The sequence below is a fragment of the Bufo gargarizans genome, chromosome 5 (assembly GCF_014858855.1).
Source record: "Bufo gargarizans isolate SCDJY-AF-19 chromosome 5, ASM1485885v1, whole genome shotgun sequence".
NCBI classification, from domain to species: Eukaryota; Metazoa; Chordata; class Amphibia; order Anura; family Bufonidae; genus Bufo; species Bufo gargarizans.
In genome coordinates this window covers 217,769,344-217,788,323 of record NC_058084.1, presented here as the reverse complement: position 1 = coordinate 217,788,323, position 18,980 = coordinate 217,769,344, and the positions used below count along the sequence as shown (strand labels likewise).

General features: G+C 41.2%; 1 protein-coding gene across 8 annotated transcripts in view; it reads left to right on the top strand.

Moving 5' to 3' along the window:
* IKZF1 (IKAROS family zinc finger 1) overlaps positions 1–18,980 on the top strand; it is a 147,529-nt gene that overhangs the window by 79,214 nt on the left and 49,335 nt on the right. For 4 of the 8 annotated variants that reach the window (XM_044293519.1, XM_044293516.1, XM_044293515.1 and 1 more), the window contains exon 4: positions 15,378–15,437. The exons of the other annotated variants lie outside the window; for them this stretch is intronic. In XM_044293519.1, the coding sequence (XP_044149454.1) occupies positions 15,378–15,437 (60 nt within the window). The remainder of the gene's footprint in view (positions 1–15,377; positions 15,438–18,980) is intronic. 8 annotated transcript variants of the gene reach the window in all.

The window sequence follows — 18,980 nt, the reverse complement described above, 5'->3', positions numbered from 1 at the left end:
GAGAATACAGCATGCGCCAAGAAGCCCACCTATGCCTTCTTTACAGTATGTAGTGCCTGCTTGGTCAAGTGGGTCTCTTGTAGACAGTATATAACTGGATGAAACCATGTCAAGTAAGTAAATATACTCTGGCGTTTCGTCGCATTGGCCATTCCCCTCACATTCCAGCTAATTATTTTAGTAATATGAGTCATTTCTAAATACTTTCCAGTAGTTATGCCTCATAGTAGCCTGAGTCCACTGGTCAATCAATCCCTGCACTACCCTTGGTAACCAGTCAATGCCGAAGTGTGTTAACCTCTCCCTTCCACCCCTTTTAAGCCCACCAACTAGAAAACGTCAGGCAACGTGTCCAGTAATGAACCAAACAGAACAGCAATATCACGAGTGGTCGTCTTGGCCGCCATTTTGAGAGGACCAGTTTCAACTTCCAGGCCAGACACCCTTTTATCCACTTCAGTGGTTCTCTCTGCAATTTTATGGAAATCATTCCTTATGAGCAATAAATCTTCTCTTAAGCTCTCCATTTGCAAAGATAGGGATTTGAGAGTGGTGTTACAGTGTGCCACAGAAGAAACATGGCCTTCCCTGGCAGCCCTTGTTTGCTTACCAAACGTTGTATGTGCCCGGGCCCCATCATCTCTACTTTCTTCTTCCGAAGACCTCTCCCCTTCAGCAGGCATATTTGCTGAGCCGTGCAGCTATATCGCGACTCAGCCTGTCTTGTGGGTCCTCCCCTAATTCCTCACCGGCACCATGTTGTAGCTGTATCTCACGCTCCGGTCTGGGTGCTGATTTAGCCTTCCTGGGCATTATTCTTTACTCCAGAGGACTCCTTTCTGTTGCCCCGCAAGTCTCACCCCTCTGTTGTCGTTCCAGCGTGCAAACTACCGGTACCGTGGATGTGTTTGTCAGGATACCGGCAGGAGCGCTTACATGTGCGTCTCAAACCATGCTGCGTCAGGCCACGTCCACCTTAAATGTCAGTTTTAGTTCTTAATTGCCGGTTTTAAACTAAATAAATTTGCAGTGTATGGAACCCAATGATGCTGCTTAGCTCTGTGAACACTGTAAGAATCACAGGTAAGATCCAGCAGGGCAACGCTACTGAATTAATCCCTTCAATAACCAAAGGCACTGCCTAAAAGATTGCCTGACAGTTTATTACTGTACTGAAGTGCATTATAAAGCTTAATCAAGAATTTAAGGGTACCTCACAATAGTTTTATTTAAAAAAAAAATTACAAAAACAAGTTAACATATGGCTACATCAGTGGAAAACTAAAAGCCATTTCAATTGCCCACGTAATCATTATGATGGCCAAAAGATGTTTACTCATGGAGAGGCTGTTGACTCTTGTTTCTACTATATCACAGCTGACCTAAAATTTTAAAAATATGTTTCTCCCAGAAAAAAATGGAAGTAGTAAAACATAATCAAGGTCAAAGCCAAGAGATTTTTATGTGAAAACATAACTCACAACTTCACTGTATCCGAACCCAAACAAGTTATGCATCCTTTTAACCTAACTCAGTGGTCAAAAAAGTTTTTATTGGATCTGCACTGCCACTTTCTCTGGATATAAACAATTCTTTAGGAGATCAAAGTGGAAAAGGAATAATCTTGGGATTGAATTGCAGCGATTGACTGTTGAACCTGTGCTTACTTGGGATTTGAACTGAAATTACTGCAGAAAGATCTTCGTGCAAGTTTTTCTTCACCTCAGTTGTATCCAGAGAAAGTGACAGCGGGGATCCGGTGAAAGAGAAGTGACTAGAAAAAGGATTATTTCATTTTGTTCTGAAAAGATTTCTGAAAGATCCAATTACCCGATGAACAGGTTTTTTGTACGGTGGCACCTTTACACAGGCAGATTATTGCTAATGATTGTTCCTACAAATACTTGTTAGCAATGATCTGCCCGATGTTCAGGAAGTGAAAATGGGCCTTAAGGAAATGATAGTCGATATACCACCACAGGCTTGGTTTACCTCTGATCACTGTCTTGATGACTGACACTGTAGGGGGATGTACTTTGATAATATGTATCTTTTTGGAGGCGCTAATTTCTGTGATTCTTTACATTTCTTTTATGTTATGTGGATGAGGTTATTCCCATGCTGTATATGATTTTTATGAAAACACAATAAATTATGTCTCTTAGAATGTCATGAAATAAAAATTATAAGGGAGATTTATGAGACTGTGTAAAAAAGTTAATTGTCGTTGTCTTTGTTGGCCATAGCAACCAATCAAGGCACAGCTTTCCTTTTTCAAGAGCGCTGTAAGAAATGAAAGTTGCAATGTGACCGGTTGATATACAGTATGTAACAAAGACAGCTTTTCTTTAAGACAACTTCATAAATCAAGCTGAGCCATAAAATAAAGATAACATGTTACTTATACTACATGGTTAGAGCCAAGGTGTATATTTAGAATACAAAAAAAGATAGAATTGGCAGAATTGTGTTTTTTGTTTTTGTTTTTAATCCACCTCCCAAATTTTTTTAAAAATAAAAGTTTATAACAGTTTATCAATAAGTTATATGCACTTAAAAATGACGGCATTGAAAAACCCATCCAGAAAAAAACAAGTCCTTATACAGTTATATCTTAGGAACATGCCTCTCTTAAAGAAGCAACACAAAGAAAAAAGGATTATATAAAAATAGACTCAGTAATGAAGGGAGCTAAATCCTCTGGCACTTAATAGAGATGGCATTGCGGTTCGCCCGGTGGTCGTTTCGCTGCGAACTTTTCGTGTTCGCGATTCGCCGAACATATGGAGATATTCGTGCCCGCCATATTCTTTTACATTGTGAAGAACTTTGACCCATAACACATCCATCAGGTGGGACAGGACAGCCAATTGAGACGTTTCAGCACATGGACATACCCCCTACCTTATAAATAAACCCAATCTGGCCGCCATTTTACATTCAGTGTTTTGCCAGTGGAGGGAGAGGTTGCTGTATGGAGCAGGGACAGATTGTTGGGACACTAAACGCTAGCTAATAGGGCCACAAAAGTCCTTTTAAGCACTAGTATAGGTGTGCTATCGATAGGTGTGATACACAGAGGGGTGCGATATACTCATAATATACTTTGATAATGCGTCAAAAACACATAGATCTATAAAGTGATCACCTGTGAGTCAGGGGCCTAGGGGCTTACTAGGGGCATTTTTATATAGGGTAAGGTTCCGGACGGGGTCGCTCTTATCAGGGCGGGTGTCCTTTAATTAAAGTACCAATATCTAGAAGAGTTTCCACGTCAGGCTTGGGAATCAGAATAAACCAAGGGGCTCATGATGGAGGAACTAGTAAAAATTATTCAGAGAAGCTTGTTGCACTTTCTTGACTGACAGTTGGGAATATATATGTCTGAGAGTCATGTTCCTGTTAATAATGAAAGTAGACAGTTCTGAAAAGTCTTCTAATGTGGTCACTGTCACTGCTCTGGCCCCAGTGTACACAGGCTGTATGATAGTGAAGTCCTGTTGAATGTGTTTAGCTGAAAAAGGCCATTTTAGGTCTGCCATCCTGAGGTCCACTCTCTTGGTGTAGAAAGCTGGCCAGGGTCTTCCAGTGTCCTGACAGGAATGTCATAAGCACTTCTCGACGGCAGTACTTGGTAGGCCGTGTCAACGTGTTTTTTCAAAATCTTTGTACCTTTGACAATACACAGAAAGAACAATAATTGGTCATTTTTTCTGAAGCACAGCAATCATTGTACAGTGGTTGTGGATATGATTACTTTATTCATGCTAAACATATTTTGACCAAGGTTTTGAACCGCTGCTAAATTGATACTGATCAGCTAGATATATTCATATGAGAAAGCTGAAAATAATAAAACAAAAAAAATAAAAAAATAAAAGCAGACATCCTATAGAGAGCTATTCCTTGTGTCTGCTTCCTTTTCTGTCACTTCTCCATAACTCTGCATTTCAGTTGGGCTGCCTAAGTGACTTATGCTTCCTCTTTTTCCCATATCCTATATTTCATTATTTGTGCTTGTTCCTCTTCATCTGTTTATACAAATAGGCCAGTGATGTGGAAACCCAGTTACAGGACATGCAAACCACAGTGTTTCAAAGTTTATTTTTTCTTGGCAGGGAAAGGGAAGCAATGCATGCTATGAGAGTTAGAGCTCATCATTTCTTAGTCCCATTTTTCAGGTCATAATTTGTAATAATCTGAATAAGGATGGATATTGATCTGTTTGGCTGTCCTTCTAGTACAGCGGTTCTCAACCTAGGGGTCGCGACCCCTTTGGGGGTCGATTGGCCCTTTCCGGGGGGGTCGCCTGAGGCTTCCTATTAAGGCTGCACGATTGTAGCGTTACATTACCCTACTTCGTGAGCTTTCCCTACCTCCTGACTTCCCGTCGCACTGCTAATGACGTGAGGAGGCGTTCCTGAGTTTTGACGATCTGCGCATGCGCAAACCGACAGTTTATGGAAAATCTCAGCGGAGTTCAGCTTCACACCGGGACACATGCGCCGGCCGGAGTTAGCCGCGCTTGCACACTGGACCGTAATATTTCCCTACTAAGGCTCTCCTGCGCATGCACAGTGTCCCGATGTAAAGCTGAACTCCGCTGAGATGCATGCACAGAACGTCAAAACTCAGGAACGCCTCCTCACGTCATTAGCAGTGCGACAGAAAGTCAGGAGGTAGGGAAATCTCACGAGGTAGGGTAGTATAACGCTACAAATAGGATAGAGATTGTTTCACACAGGAGTAACATATGTTACACGCAAAGACAGTTATGTGCGCAGTTTAGGACACATGAGGGGACACATAGGGCCATGAGGGGGACCAGCATAAGATGCTATATGTCTTATGCTGGCCCCCCTCATGGCCCTATGTGTCATAGCACACATCCCCTATAACAGCGTACTCCACAGATCCACCCCATAACAGTGCCATCCACAGGTCCCCCATAAGTGTCCTCCACAGATCCCCCATAACACTGTCCTCCACAGATCCCCCATAACAGCGTCCTCCACAGATCCCCATAACAGAGTCCTCCACAGATCCCCATAACAGAGTCCTCCACAGATCCCCCATAACAACGTCCTCCACAGATCCCCCATAACAGCGTCCTCCACAGATCCCCCATAACAGCATCCTCCACAGATCCCCATAACAGCGTCCTCCACAGATCCCCCATAACAGCGTCCTCCACAGATCCCCCTTATAACAGCGTCCTCCACAGATCCCCCTTATAACAGTGTCCTCCACAGATCCCCCACAACACAGCGCCCTCCACAGATCCCCCACAACACAGCGCCCTCCACAGATCCCCCACAACACAGCGCCCTCCACAGATCCCCCACAACACAGCGCCAATTACAGAACTACCTAACACCTTGTAATAGACTGGCATACATCCCGCATATCAGATATTTACATTACAATTCGTTATTACGTAGCAAGGAAAAAAATGTAATGGTTGGGGGTCACCACAACATGAGGAACTGTATTAAGGGGTCACGGCTTTAGAAAGGTTGAGAACCACTGTTCTAGTAGACGCATTTGTTATATGTATCCATTATGAACTATAGCTGCACATATTAAACAATCCCCTTTCCCCGCTTTTTTTCAGCTCCTTCCACTGACATTGACAAAGGGGCATTTCTCTATTAAGGTCTAAGTACCTCCAAGGCTATGATTGTGCTACACATTAAAAAACACCCCCTAGAGACATGGCATGTACCCCTTGAGGTACTTGTTTCAGACGTTGAGAACCTAGGCCATAAACTATTAATTCACTCTTAGACCAGCAGAGAGAGATCATTTTAAGAAGCCATGTCATCTTCTACCATTTGACAGGTTGTGCCCCATAAAATAATTTGATAGGCGCTATTGAGCCCAGAGAATCCACTTTTAACCCCTAAGTGACTGCCAATATACCATTTTATGGTGGTCACCAAGGGACCTTAGGCTAGGATGCCGCCTTCCTGCAGAAGCACCGATCCAAGCTGTTTAACACATTAGATACCACAGTCAATAGCAGCCACGGGACCTAAGTGGTTTAGAAGGGGGTGCTCCCTCTGTCTTCCATCAACACCCTATAAATGAGTTTGCAGGGTGCTGATATATTTGCATGGCAGCATAGGGCATAACAAAGGCCCCAGGCCTTCCTGCAGTGTATCCCTATCAGGCTAGAGCTCTCTTGTTCAGCCTTCTGGTAACTGTCAATATGGCACTGACAGTATAATACACTGTACTGCATAAGTGCATATTATAGAAGCGATCAAAAGATTGCCTGATAATATCACCTTTTGGTAAATAAACTTTTCTTAAAAAAAAAAAAATCTTAAACTTTTCTTAAAAAATAGCTCTTATATTTAGACCATTTTCTACGCCTGAAACAGGCCTGAGACAGACCTACCAGCCCATTCCCTTGCCCGTCCACACCATGCCCCCTTTTTTAGACCTGGTGTGAGTGGGGAGAAGGCGCAGATTGTGTGCAATCTGCTTCAGAAATGCACCTAATTTAGGCATATTTCTGTTTTGAAAAATGACCCCCTATAACTGGTCCCGCAAAAAACAAGCCCTCATGGCTATATCGATGGAAAAAAAAAAAGGTTCAAAAGAGGGAGGTCACTAAGGAGTTAATAGCTAGCACTGTGAACTCATCAAGTGTGGCATTCTGCTGCGCACCTATAGTGCCACCATCATTAAACCAGTTGGCACTGGAGCTCATTTTCTTGGGACTGTGAGATTTTCATGCTGCTTAGGCCTCATGCACACAACCGTTCCGTTTTTTGCGGTCCAAAAACCGCGGATCCGCCAAAAACGGAAGCCGTCCATGTGCCTCCCATAGTTTGCGGTATTGAACGGGCGGCCCATTGTAGAAATGCCTATTCTTGTCCTCAAAACGGACAAGAATAGGACAGGCTATATTTTTTTGTGGGGCCACGGAACGGTGCAACAGATGCGGACAGCACACGGAGTGCTGTCTGCATGTTTTGCGGCCACATTGAAGTGAATGGGTCCACACCCGAGCCGCATGCATGAGGCCTTATATTGCCGTTACGATATCTAATTGAGATGTGATAATACAAGTGATTTTGGAAAATCCTGTTAACTATTACAGGCTTAAAAGTAAAATGTATTGAGTAAAAGTGATGGCAAAGGATGGAAGTGCCAAATAAATCAGGACAATCAGCCTCATACCTCACTATATATCAATATATCAGGCATAGCAAGCTTACATAGGTATCATGTGCAGAGGCATGAGAAGGACAGTTAGGGTCCATTCACACGTCCGTTGTTTCTTTCCTGATCTGTTCCGTTTTTTGCGGAACAGATCTGGACCAGATCTGTACCCATTCATTTTCAATGGGTCCTGAAAAAAAATCTGACATTGAGCTGTCCGATTTTTTTCAGGACCCATTGAAAATGAATGGGTACAGATCTGGTCCAGATCTGTTCCGCAAAAAATGGAACAGATCAGGAAAGAAACAACGGACGTGTGAATGGACCCTAAAGCAACAGAAATAAATGTTCTCCTATTCCCTGCATTTAACCAGAAATATCTACTTCTCCTTTACGGTTCTTGTTCAGAAGAGCTGTTGTGAAAATAGGAATATCTTAGGACAGTGTGAGGAAGTGGAAACTATAGAAACAAGGAGAGTGCTGGATTTTGCAAGAATTGAGTAACTGTGTTTATCATGCAAGTGCCCCTAACTGCTGCTTATTTTCTTTGCATATATCCAAAAGATTGCAAATGAAGAATAATATATTCATATGCTGCACACATATAATATCAGGGCAAAATAGTCCATGATACTTCATTTTATGTGTTACCGGCTACATTTGTCCAGAGAATATAAAACTAACACTTTTAGTAGGTACTACTGATGATTTTGCATCTTTATATTACAAAATACAGTATTACCAACATGCCTTCTTTTATTGCACTGTACCGGATATTTAGAAGTAAGAATAAACCTACCCACAAATACTGGTACTATACGTCTGAGCATTTTAATACAGTTTAAGGCCTCATCCACATGACTGCCAACTATGGATCTGCAAAATATGGATACTGGCCATATACATGCCGCATTTTTTCATTAGAACTGCCTATTCTTGTCCACAAAAAGGACACTTAATTTGTGGAATGGCCATATGGATGTGGCCAGTACACGGATGTCAAGCATTTTTTACGGACCAATAGAAATTATTGGGTCCATGTGCAAGCCGCTAAAAATGCAGATCAAAAGCGGACCCAAATAGTTGTGTGTATGAGGCCTTAAATACACAATCAACTTTATCATATGTGCATGACGCAAACTGCTTATGTCATGTAGATTGTAATCGCTACATTCATGTTGGGATTCAATGATGCTCTAGTTTTTGCACAGTTTTTACTAGATATTTCTGGTATTCTTCTAATCTGTAATAGGGAATAGTGGAATAACTATAGCAAGTCCAGAGGCTGCAAATGCCGCTTCATCACATAAGAGATCATGAGTACTGTGAACAGGTCGCTAGGAGTTGTAGTAATTGAGTGATATTGTAATAAGGCCAAACAGGTCTATAATGCCATTTAAATAAATACTTCACTTTTAGAACACGTGTATGAGATAGTTTACACAGTACTCACCCATGTTGCATCATGTATATAATTCTGAACCCAAATTCTACCATACCTTATCTTCAGCTAATGACTTCTGTTGTCTTCTGCATCCTCCCACATTCCCACAATGCACTGGTGTAACTCTGATGTGCACTCACCATATCAGGATGATAGCCAGTGCACACATTGCCCCAGCAGGGACTCAGGGAACACATAAAATGGAAGTGAAATAAGGAGAGCATGTAATATGAGCAGGAATGACTACCTCTGGCAATAAGCTATGGTGGACATTGTTATGGCAAAATAAATAAATAAAAATACCCCTTAAAATATCACCTAAAATTTCACATACAGTATTTCTGCATTATAACTGGTGGGGAATTTCTTCTCTCTAGATAGGTGCGGGTCCAAAAGTGGGAGCTGCACCTATGGGACATTTATGGCATAGCCTGTGGTTGTTAAAGTTAGATATAACCCTGTACACACTGTCTGTCATGAGAAGCTTTACCAGGGTGGTTTGACAAAGTTGTGAATGCATTGGTTAAAAGGCATGGGAGTATAGAGAGATCGGACACTACCAGGTTGCTGCAGTGAGGACATCTCATTGGCAGCTGGCTGGTACAAACGTAGGAGGAGGAAGAAATCTGAGTCCACCAATTTGGCAATAACTGGAGATGTGCTGAATTTGGAATAAAACATATTGTGAGCTGTGTATTTTGTCTCTTTGAGTAGCTTAAAGGGGTTTTCCGAGGCGTTAATACTGATGACCTAACCTTAGGATAGCTCATGAGTATCTGATCATGGGGGTCCAACGCCCAGGACCCCCACTGATCAGCTGTTTGAGAAGGCAGCAGCGCTCGTAGTAGTGGTGCAGCCTTCTCTCAGCTTTTCCTAGGCCAGTGATGCCACATTCATCGGTCACGTGGCCTAGGAGCAGCTCAGTCCCATTGAAGTGAATTGGGCTGAGAGCGATACCAAGCACAGCCGTTATACAATGTAGGGCACTGTGCTTGGTGTGCACAGAGAAGGCTGCAGAACCCACAGGAGTGCTGGTGCCTTCTCAGACAGCTGAGCAATGGGGGTCCCAGTCGTCAGACCTCCACCAATCAGATACTGATGACCTATCCTGACGGTAGGTGATCAGTATAAAAGTCTTAGAAAAGCCATTAAGTGTGTTTTGGATAATTTTCTTGTACTTGTCTGTCTTTTATTTTTCAGTGTCTTTAATTTCAGTTTTTGGGTGCACTGCTTACCCTTACAGAGATGCCAGCTTGCATCCTATAGGTACCTATAGGCCTTCCTTCTGGAGTAGCATTTTCATTTACTGAATTTGGGACATTGGCATTCAGAATATGTTGATATTAGTAGGATTTTGACAAAGGGTTCCCAAATGTTTGAATAGTTATCTGTCTGTCTATCTTCTCTGAATAAAGTAATTGGTGGTGGGACAGATTTTGCCAGAGCTTGAAGCTATATCTCTAGTAGAATATTTACAGTATGGCCCTCTAATATGGCAGTACAATGTATAATATGTAAAGGATGACAGTATTCCTTTATTGATTTTGTATTTTTTCCTTTTACATACAGAACTATGAAAAAAGCTCTTCCCAGATGCACTTCTTGTGCATTGTGCATTTGTCACAATGAATGGTTTGGGATCTGTACATAGAATCTAACGTTACACAAAGGGAACCTGAGTAAACACATGACTCCGTTTTTTTTGTTTTTTCTGCATAAATTTAAGGAACATTGCTATTCAACATCCATGTCAATTACATAGCAACAGGTTGCTCCACCTTTAGCTGTAATATTTGTACTTCTGAATTTCCTATAGGGCGAGATTAAACTTACATCCATTGGCAATAAATTTCACTATACTGTATGTTAAACCTCTCAGTACATTCGATGCAATGGCCAAAAAGTTTTAACACAACATTCAAAGACATACAAGAAGAGCACAATTCATCCATTAGGCCTAATCTATCTGAATTATGTTGTGCCAGACTGATGGCAAATTATAAGATGTTATTTAATCCACTTATTAAAGTAGTAAAAGAGATGCAAAAAGTTATGAAGTTTTTGGAGCCAGTTGCCTTTTTACCTGGATAATATGTGTCTTGTATAACATGGATTCAATGTTTTCTAATTATTCTGTATGTATTATTACATTTTGTTAAGTGAGTAGAATCATTTACCATGACTCAGTGTAAAAAAATATTCTACTTTCTACGGCATTCTGCGCTATTTCCAGTGCATCTTCCACATTGCGTTTGTAAAGTCAGGATCACTATGAGATACTTAGTTACACAAGTATCATGTTTTTCAAGGAAATCTTGGTTCATCAGCTCTCTGGGTGCGGTCATAGTGAATGTTTGTCCTATGGGAGATAGCTTATCATAACCCTACTGAAGTTCCCTGCCCAGCTTGGATCTCGCAGGATAAAAGTCTGGAACTGGAAGGATCATCAGTTTTCTGTATCAGTCAGGACAGTGTTCAGAAAACATGCTACATTACATTTGAATGCAATAATTTATCAAAGTTGTTGAATTTGCAGTTGACTGCAAAGGGCCTTCTGATGTATGTTTTTCATAGATCATTATGGATCCTTTGCATAATTCAGGACACTGTCTCCAAATGCATAGCTATGTGAAAACTACAACACAACAGGGGACTCATACTGCTTTTTAGAAGCAGACTATGCTATGTAATATTATTGTGTGCAGGGGCCGATTGGCCATAAACCCTACAGGGACATTTCATGGTGGGCTGATGCACAGGGGGCCACCTCAGCCCTCCTCACAGCCGCTAGCTGTGGTAAATAATGATCTAACTCTCCCCTCCTGACTCCTGAATTTAACTATATTGCCATCGTAAGGCCTCATGCACATTCATTTCAATAGGTCCGCAAAAAATGCGGACAGAACACCGTGTGCTGTCTGCATCCGTATATCAGTTCCATATTCCAGCAAAAAAAAAAAAAATTAAAATAGAGCATATTCTATTCTTGTCCGTTTTGCGCAAAAAAACTGATGCAGTCATGTGAATGTAGCCTAAGGCAACTGGAGTAGGCCACCACAGAAGGGCAGTTTTTGGGGAGGTACTTTGTGTGTACAGAATTTAGCTCTGCTGAGGTGGAATGTGCCATGGATAATGTGCCACAATATGTGTTGACCCTGCCTTCTGTGATTTTGGGCCCCACTACAAAATAGAGACACTTTTAGTTGTTTTTTTTTCCAGGTTCCCAGTCTGCCCCTGATTGTATGATTATTAATAGTTTTATATTTAATTGGTACACTTTAATTATGGAGAATTTGGACAATGAAAACATGAATATTTATCTTGGGGATGCTTAAAAATTCTGAACATGTTTAGAGGTATACAAGCTCATGGACTGCATGACACTTTTATATGGTCAGTATCTGTAAGCTAAAACCAGTAGTTGGTCCTAAACACTGAAGAGGTGCAAATCTTTCCATTATACTTTTAGGTTCCACTACTGACCAAATACTGACCGTGTGAAAGTGGCCTAAAGCAGAAGTGGTTAGTTGCTAGTGAAGGATAGTTGTGGGGAACTTAAAGGGGTTATTTCATGATTTATGTAAAAAAAAATCATGTAGTTTGTGAGACTCTCTTTCTAACAAAGCTAGAACTAGTTTTATACCTTACGTGGATCCAGTGCCCCCCTCATTGCTCCAGTTTACTCGATTTATTTCAAGTTGGCAGCTCAGGCAGTATTTACTTTAGGGCCCATTCACACGTCCATATGAAAGGGTCCGCATCATTCTGCAATTTTGCGGAACAGGTTGCAGACCCATTCATTTAAATAGTGCAGAGCATGTCCTATTCTTGTCCGTAGCCACGGATAGAGGGCCGGCCATGTGCAGTTCGCAAAATGCGAAACGCACATGGCCAGTGTCTGTGTTTTGCGGACCGAAAAACACTTGTGGACGTGTGAATGGACCCTTATGCTGTAGCCCTCTCCATAACACAGCTGCAGCTCTCTCCCTGTAACTGTCACAGCTTCCAACAGTAGATCCGGCTGGTGACAGTTGAAGGACAGAATTGATCATATAAGTCCACCTCAGCGATGTTACTGTGGGATGTGGAGAAATAAGGAAAAGAATACGTAGCAAGTTGGTGATGTACAGATAGATTTTATTGAATTAACTCAGTGACTATGCTACATTTTTAATTACATGCAGTTACAAAAATATTCTGATCCAGGTGCTGGTTTGACAACCCCTTTAATGACTAAGTTTGAGTACCTCCAAAACAGTGTATTAAAGGGAATGTGTCACCCCGATTTTGGACTATTATCTGCTGTAATACATGAATAGTACTGCAGATATGGAGTCCAGATCACTAATTTTTATTTTACTACAGCCCCCTGTTTCCTCAATGTCAGTGCTCAGAGCTCTGTTGAAATACATTGTAAAGACTGCTGTGCATGCATACTTGAGTCTTTTCCATCATGTTAGAACAGCACAGCGGTCCACGCTATGTATTTTAGTGCCTGTCACAAACTTATCTGTCCGGGCTCCAGTGGCAAGAGCTCCAGTTTTCGGGAGAGACTTGCTGCTAAGCATTGCTGCTGATGTGACAGCATACTTAGCAACAGGATGCAATGCCTTTTCTCCCCACAGTGGGCACGTGCTGGAGGAGACAAGTAGTGGGCTGATTGCTCAGCTGATCTATTCCTGTATACTGTGTTCTGACTAATGAAGCGCTGAGTCCTGACCTATCCGGTTCTGATCCCGGGACTCGTGCTCTATTTAAACCCCTTCCTGGCCATATACCGGTGCCAATCTCAGACTCACCAGCTGTGCTCCTGTGCTTTTTCGATTGCTCGTTCCTCTGACCCCCGCTTGTCTTCTGACCACCCTCTGTCTCTCATTTGGCACTGCGTTGTCAGTCTGGTTCTGATCTCGGCTTGTCTTCTGACCACTCTTTGTCTCTAATTTAGTAGTTCATAGTCTGTTTCTTCCCATTTACATACAACCCTGTTTTTGTGTTTTGTCTCTTTGTCTTTGTGAGTCTCTGCACCTTAGTAGTATATGGACTGTCGACCAGTTGCTGTCTTGCTACCTAGGGCTTGTACTGCAAGTAGGTAGGGAAAGGGCACTGGGTTCTAGGTCAGGGCTCACTGTCCGTGTCTGTCCCTACCTACGGGCGTTACAGCAGCTTTGAGTCTTGACAGTGGAGGAACCAGGGGCAGAAGTAAAAAATAAAATAAAATGGTGATCTGACCTCCTTATCTGCAGTACTAATAATGTATTACTACAGATATTAGTCCAAAATCAGGGTGACAGATTTCCTTTAATATATGTGAGTCCAGGGGGGGACCTCCTGCCCACGGGCTGCATACGACCTGTGGGATCTATTAATGTGGCCCTCTGCCAGAGCATATAGTGAAAATGCTAATGACCACTTCCATTATGGAAGCGGTCATTAGCATGCGGGAGGCAAGGGAGGTGAGAACAGCACTGCACTGGCTGTCCTCTCTTTCACTGGTCTTCTTCTGGCCCCGCTCTGTGTCCTGATACATACAGCATCTGGACATAGTGCACACATACAGTATGTGTGTACAGTACAGAACGGTGGGAAGAAGACCAGGGAGGGTAAGTGAATCTGCCAAGTGGCAGAGGTAAGTTTATTTTTATATCATCTGATCTGAGGTCTGATTGGATGCTGGGGGGTCTGATAGGGGCTTAACTGATGCTGGGGGGGTCTGATCTGAGGCTGGGGAGGGCCTGCTGAGGGTCTGGTCTGAGGATGGGGGGGTCTGTTGAGGGCTGCACTGAGGCTAGGGAGGGTCTGATGGGGGTGTGATCTGAGGAAGGTGGGGCTGATCTAATAGTCGTCCATCATATGCCATAGTCCATCATATAACGAATTGTCTGGGTTGATCCAGGGAGTTATTCTGATGATTTTCTTTTGCCTTCCCTGGATCAACTCTGCAGGATAACAGGCTGAACTGTATGGTCTTTTTTCATCCTTACAAACTATGTTTTATGTGTTAGATTATCACATTTATGATTGACTTGGTGTTGCAGTATATGAAGTGCACAATCACATTATGTTCACTTGTTGGGCAGCACACTGACTCAGTGTTTAGCACTGTTGCCTCGCAGTTTTAGGTTCCTTGGTTCAAATCCAACCAAGGGCAACATCTGTATAGAGTTTGTATGTTCTCCCCAGGTTGGCATGGGTTTCCTTCAGGTACTGTACTCTAGTTTCCTTCTGCAATCCAAAAAATAGTGATAGGTTAATTTGGAATTCAGATTGTGAGCTGCAGTTGAGAATGATGGCAAACTCTGTACAGAAATGTGTGCTCTATATAAGTAGAAAATAAGAGCATCACCTAATATTCATGTCAGGTGATGAATTTCTATATAATATGTATCTATCTTTAGGATTGATCAAGTATATTCATTATTGATAGCAAAAAATTCCTTCAAAACTATACACAAATATATTTTTGGTTGCATACACTTTGTTTTATAAAAAGAAAAAAAGAAAGATACAAAGGTGAGATGCATTTTTAGGTTTCCCTGGTTACCTAGCAGAGCCTTGTACCAGTGGAAAAATGTAATTACAAATTCATGTTGTAATAACACATTGTACATAAGCTACATATCATGTATTACAAAAAGCAGACTTCTGTCTCACAAACCTTGAGTTGAGGGCATTCTTACTATGACGAACAGTATCACCACTTCAATGAGGTATTGATGGTGGCGTGTTCAACCCAGCATCCTGTTTGCCTTCTGTATTGCAGCTGTACGAGAGGTGGAGCGGTTTAGGGATTTGCACGCTATCATTTTCAAAACTTTTTCCCGTAAGTATATTTTTACTGTACTGTGGCATGGTTAACATTCTGTTTGCATGCAATATGTAGTGCACATTCAGTGTTTGGGGCACTTAATTGGTAATGTTTTGCATGCACTGCCATAAATTTGTTTCTTGGAATTATTTTGGATTGCATCTTTTTTATAATTTATGTATTACCATCATCGTAATGTTTTTGGCCATTTATTCTTTGGTTTGTTATGCCTTTGACCTCTGCATGTCATATAAAAATATTTCTCTTATAGAAAGAAAAATCTGTTTGTGCTGTGTCATCCAGAAGGTAGCATTGTTGTGTCTCAAAGTAGTGTCATTAATAGTAATGACACAACTAAGGCTATTGACACATACTGTCTTCAGAACTGTACACAGATAAACTGTATAAACTTAAAGGGATTTTCCATATCACCTATCCACATGATTGGTGACAAATATATGAGCACTGGGACTCCCACCGATCATGAGAACAGGGTTCCTCCTGTTTGAAAAGGGGAGATGGTGCACACGCATGACTTATGTTACATTGACTTTTACGGCACTGCCAAGTACAGCACTCAGCTATCTCCATAGTAATAAATGGACCATCATCAGTGCACATGCTCAACCAAAGCTCCATTCATGCAGGGAGACGAAGGACCCCTGTTCTTGTGGTTGGTGGGTTTCCAGCGATTGCACTCCAACCCATCAGATCTAGGATAGGAGATACACATAAATCTTGGGACAAGCCGTTTAAAGACTGCAGCATGCGTTACTTCCGGATTTTCTAGGATTTGCAATCATTTTATCCTCTATCGCAAATATTCTTTCAGGGCATGTTAAAGAGAAGCATTCCCATAGCTTGCAGGGTGTACGTACTTCTATTTGTAAATCTATTCATTATGCTACACTGCAATGCAAAAATTATTAAAATTACAATATTGGGTTAATCTAGTGTGTGTTAATGGGGAAAGTATTTTAATTTTATCAATTTAATTAACAAAAAATATAATTGAAAATAACATGAAAATGTTGCCTTGAAAACTTTTTTAATGGTGTAAACCCTTTTTGGGCTGGTTTTTAAAGACCGCACCCACTCGTGTGTGTGACCACAGCATCTAGAAACGCTAAAACTTGGAGCCGTATGTTTCACGGCGCGGGCCACCTTTCCCTAGGGAGGCATCCTGTATTATTAATAGGCCTAAGGGCTCATGCACATGACAGTATTTAGCGTTCAGTATACTGGACGTTTTTTGAGCTCAGTATACGGAACATATACTGAACCATTCATTTCAATGGTTCAGCAAAAAATACTGAAGTGTCTCAGTGTGCATTCCATTTCAGTATTTCAGTATTTCCGTGCCGTGAAAAGATAGAACATGTCCTATTCTTGTCCGCAAATCACGGTGCTTGGCTCCATTCAAGTCAATGGGTCCGCAAAAAAACGGAACACATACGGAAATGCATCCGTATGTCCTCCGTATCTGTTCCGTTTTTGCTGAACCATCTATTAAAAATGTTATGCTCAGCCCAATTTTTTCTATGTAATTACTGTATACTGTATATGGCATATGGAAAAACGGAACGGAAAAACGGAAAGGAAACGGAAACACAACGGAAACAAAAAACGGAACAACGGATCCGTAAAAAACGGACCGCAAAACACTGAAAAAGCAATACTGTCGTGTGCATGAGGCCTAAGCCTGTACAAGACTTGCAGGTCGATTACTAATATATTCCAATGCAGGCCTGCAGGTGGCAACACTGCACTGGAATATACGGAATTCAGTATTCTGTAATGCATAGATATGCAATACAGAATCCAATCCAACGATTGCATGTTATAGTCACCCTGGGTGAATTAAAAAAGTAAAAAAATAAAATAAAGTTTTTGTAAAATATAAAAATATAGAAATATTCAAATCACCCCATTTCCCTAGAATAAAAAAGTAAATAAATAGCCCAAAAATTAAACATCATTGGCATCACCATGTTAAAAACACCCATACCCATGGCAGTACCATGTTAAAAACGCCCATACCCAAATATTTATCCCATACGACGAATAGCGTATGGACAATTAGCCATTTTTTTTTACAAATAAAAGTCAGACACACTCCAAAATGGTATCAATCAAAACCGCAGTTCATCCCTCAAAAATTGAGCCCTCACACAGCTCTGTAAACACAAGTATAAAAAAGCTATAGGGGTCAGAATATGGTGATAAAAAGAAAAAATTCTTTTTTCCAAAGTTTCTATTTTTTTCAGTATTAAAATGCAAGAATTTTTTATATATATATATATATATATATATATATATATGTATCCATGAAAAAGGTCAGGCAGCACTCCTCAATATGCAGCTGTAGCTGTAGCGGTGCCCGCAGTGATCCCTCGATACAGGACCGGACTTGAAAAAGGTTCTGTGAGAGAACCGAAACGTTGTCTTTTCTGACATGTGTGAATAAATTGCACACTTTTTTTTACTTCAAGGAGTGCCGCGGATTTTCTGTGTTGTTATATATATATATGTATATATAGGAAAAAGAAACCACTGGCAGCACCACCCTCAAATAGTACAAAAGGAAAAAACGGGTGCAAAATCCAAGTATGGTAACAGGTGCTTACCCACTTATAGAAAGTGAAAAAATCGGACTGCACTCCAAGCGTATCTTCTCAAAAAATGTTTTTAATCACCCATGTGATGGCAAAAGCGACGTTTCGGCTCAAGCATGAGCCTTTTTCAAGCATTGGTGAACAGCGAATAACAAGTATATAAAGGTGTGCCAATACATACAATTAATCAAACAACATGATTGATACTTTAAAAATGATCCATGTCTACAATATACAAATATGTGCAAAAAACGCATAATGATCATAATTGATAAAGTGCCTTGTGCATTACATGAAATAAACTCCATAATATGGAAATTACATATGGAAACACCATAAGATACAAGATTGGTTACACCTGCAACACATCACTATATCATTGGTGCATCAACTGTAATAATGCACATGTGCAAATAGGGAAGACTGATGAATTACTACCTGGGGAAATGATGTCGCCCACACATTTACCACATAGGGAACGCCGTAAAATCAAAACCCATAAAACTGTGGCAGAATTGCGTTTTTTTTCTTTTTCCACCCCATTTGAATTTCTTTTCCAGTATCCCACTACATTATATAGAATAGAAATTGGTGCCAATAAAAAGTACAACTTGTCCTGCAAAAAACAAGCCCTCATACAGCTACATGAACGGAAAAATAAAAATGTTTTGGCTCAGAGAAGGCAGGGAGTGAAAACAAAAACGGAAAATCACAGGTTCCTAAAGGGGGTTAAAAAGGGATTTTTTATTATTAGGAGTAGTTTCAATATATGGCCTTTTATTCTACCAGGTTCTGCTCCTACAACTTCCCTGGAGGTGATACTTCACTGTGAAGTGCTCCCTGCATTGAACTGCTTCGTAGAGTCTCCTCTGAGTGACAGCTGCAACATCCAGCCTACTGCTGTCTCTCAGGACAAAGGGGAGGGACTGTGAACCAGCTGATT